Here is a 2,355-nt window from a genome sequence, read left to right as displayed (position 1 = left end):
TTTGCTCTTAAGGCCTTCACCTGATTGGATGAGGCCCACCCACATTATGGTGAGTAATCTCTTAATGTCAACTGATTGTAAATTTAATCACATCCGTGAAATACATTCACAGAAACATCTAGAATAATGTTCACCCAAACAACTGCACACCATAGCCTATCCAAATTGACACATAAAACTCACCAAAACAAGTAGTTCTAATTGGCTTCTCATTTCCACTTTTGCTTCATTTCCAAATCTAATTTCTACATAATAGTTGGTATAATCTTTTTAATAGTGTTTCTGTCATGATTTCCATTGATTCTTATTGCATTTGAAATAAAATACAAATATTTTGCCTACAGGTTCATCTTCTTCTATTCAGAGTTTTCTCTGCATTTATTATGCTTCTGCTACTTTGGAGTAATGGCCTCCTTTCTGTTCACCCAACATGCCAAATTCATTCCTATACTAGTGTCTTTGCATATACTTCTCAGATGTGTGATACATACTTGTCAATGAATAAATAATAAATAACCCCCTTCTATGGAAGATAGCTGTTAAAAAAGTCATTCATGTGGCTTCAGCTTGAAGTAAACATGAGCTTGGTGCTTCCAGACTGACATAAGTAAAATAGTGTTTATTATGCTCTCTTTGTAATACATTCCCCAGTTAACTATTCACAAATAAAACTAGAGTTATAATCTTGTCTATTCTTTCCCTGTATTATTAGTGGTTTCTATTGCTCGATTGAATTTTGTCATGAATTTGATCCCATTTATGTATCTTCAAAAAATTTCTAAATACTTTGGGTTTACCAATTTTCTGGCTTTGTTGTTTCATATTTTTATATTTCTTCTATCATTTTAATGTGAGTTTAAGATAAGGGAGACAGGAGTGCATTGAGACAGTTTCCTTTCATTGGAAATTTACTATTACATACATCAGAAGAAAACCTCAAAATATATTAATAAAGATGATTTTATTGAATTACAGGACAATAATATAAAAATCAAATATTTGAGTAATATTTAACAATTTATTCAAAACTAGAAACTTTCAATGCTAAAAAGTATAGTTTTAGTAAGTAAACTATTACTTATTTATTATTTATAAAAATTTTGTGATTAAGGAAAATATTTAGTTATCTATTGAATCTCTAACAAGGTAAAAACAATGATCAACTAAAGTTTGATATCAATTAAAACAAATTAAAGTTCTTAATTAAAAAAAATGTGTTGTATATTGAAGAAACTAACAAACATGCTTAATTAATATTAGTTCCTTTCCCCCATTTCATATTAAAGAACCACATACTCTCTTACTTCTTTTAAGAAAGCCTATGATGATCCCATATATAAAATATCTTAAAGTTTGATCTCACCAACATTATTTGATCATAAAGTTCTTTGGTCAATGGCACATAAAATTTTTTCAAGTTATCCATGAAGTAAAGTGGATCAGCTATTTTCAGTGGACTAAATCCTTCTTCCACCAACTGCAAATTCTTTTGTTTGAATGTCTCTGTCACTTCCATCTTTTCCTTTAAAGCAATTACCAGGCTTAGTGGAATCATTTAATATTATAAAAAATATATAAGTAACATATTTAAACATATAGACTGTAAGATTGAGTTATAACATTTTCATATCCAACGGCAATCTCTATTTACTACTAATAATTTAACATTAGGAATAAAAAATGCCCTCTAGAACATTTAAGTCTTTAGCTTGATTTACTTGTGAACTTTATGAACACAGGCAATAACTGATTACAACTGTTTACAAATATGTCTAAAACACATAGGCTTATCTCTTCAATTCAATGTCAATACAATATTATGTACAGAGAATACTATTAGACACCAAGATGATAAAAGATATGAAAGACAGCTATCTATTTCATAAGGCAAAATACTATAAGAACCAGAGAAAGTAAAGAATGATCTAAAACTTGAGTTCCCAAACTATGCACTGAGGTGCCTTATGGTATAGCTCAGTGAATTTCCAGGATCTCTATGGGATATTTAAAATTTCAAGGTAAATCCAGTAATATCTATTGGTCACCACTCGTAAACTACTTGCTCAAGGTAGTTGAGTTTCAATATTAGTTTGTGATACATTCTTTTCAATGATGCCATATCTCTGGGAAACAGAGTTTTCAATGGTGCTGTCATAAAAAGCAAATACAGCCAAAAATCAATGTGTAACATGGAATTAGGCTGGCCCTGTTCAGTCCAATCCAGTTCCAAGGTTTGATGAGTTGTGCAGTGCCCATCTTACATCTCTTTTCTACTTGTGGTTATTTGAAAATGAAATCAAAGTCGTCTTTTTTTTCAATTTATTATATATATTATTTTTTCAAATGACAACTAAT

General features: G+C 29.9%; 1 protein-coding gene across 1 annotated transcript in view; it reads right to left on the bottom strand.

Annotated features, from left to right (window-relative positions):
- The window catches only part of SLC27A6 (solute carrier family 27 member 6), a 94,474-nt gene that overhangs the window by 35,523 nt on the left and 56,596 nt on the right, over nucleotides 1-2,355 (bottom strand). Inside the window, 1 exon segment of the mRNA XM_023529609.1 lies at nucleotides 1,364-1,522. Coding sequence (XP_023385377.1) covers nucleotides 1,364-1,522 — 159 coding nt within the window.

This window comes from Pteropus vampyrus, unplaced genomic scaffold (genome assembly GCF_000151845.1).
Source record: "Pteropus vampyrus isolate Shadow unplaced genomic scaffold, Pvam_2.0 Scaffold39, whole genome shotgun sequence".
NCBI classification, from domain to species: Eukaryota; Metazoa; Chordata; class Mammalia; order Chiroptera; family Pteropodidae; genus Pteropus; species Pteropus vampyrus.
This window is presented reverse-complemented; position numbering and strand designations above follow the sequence as displayed.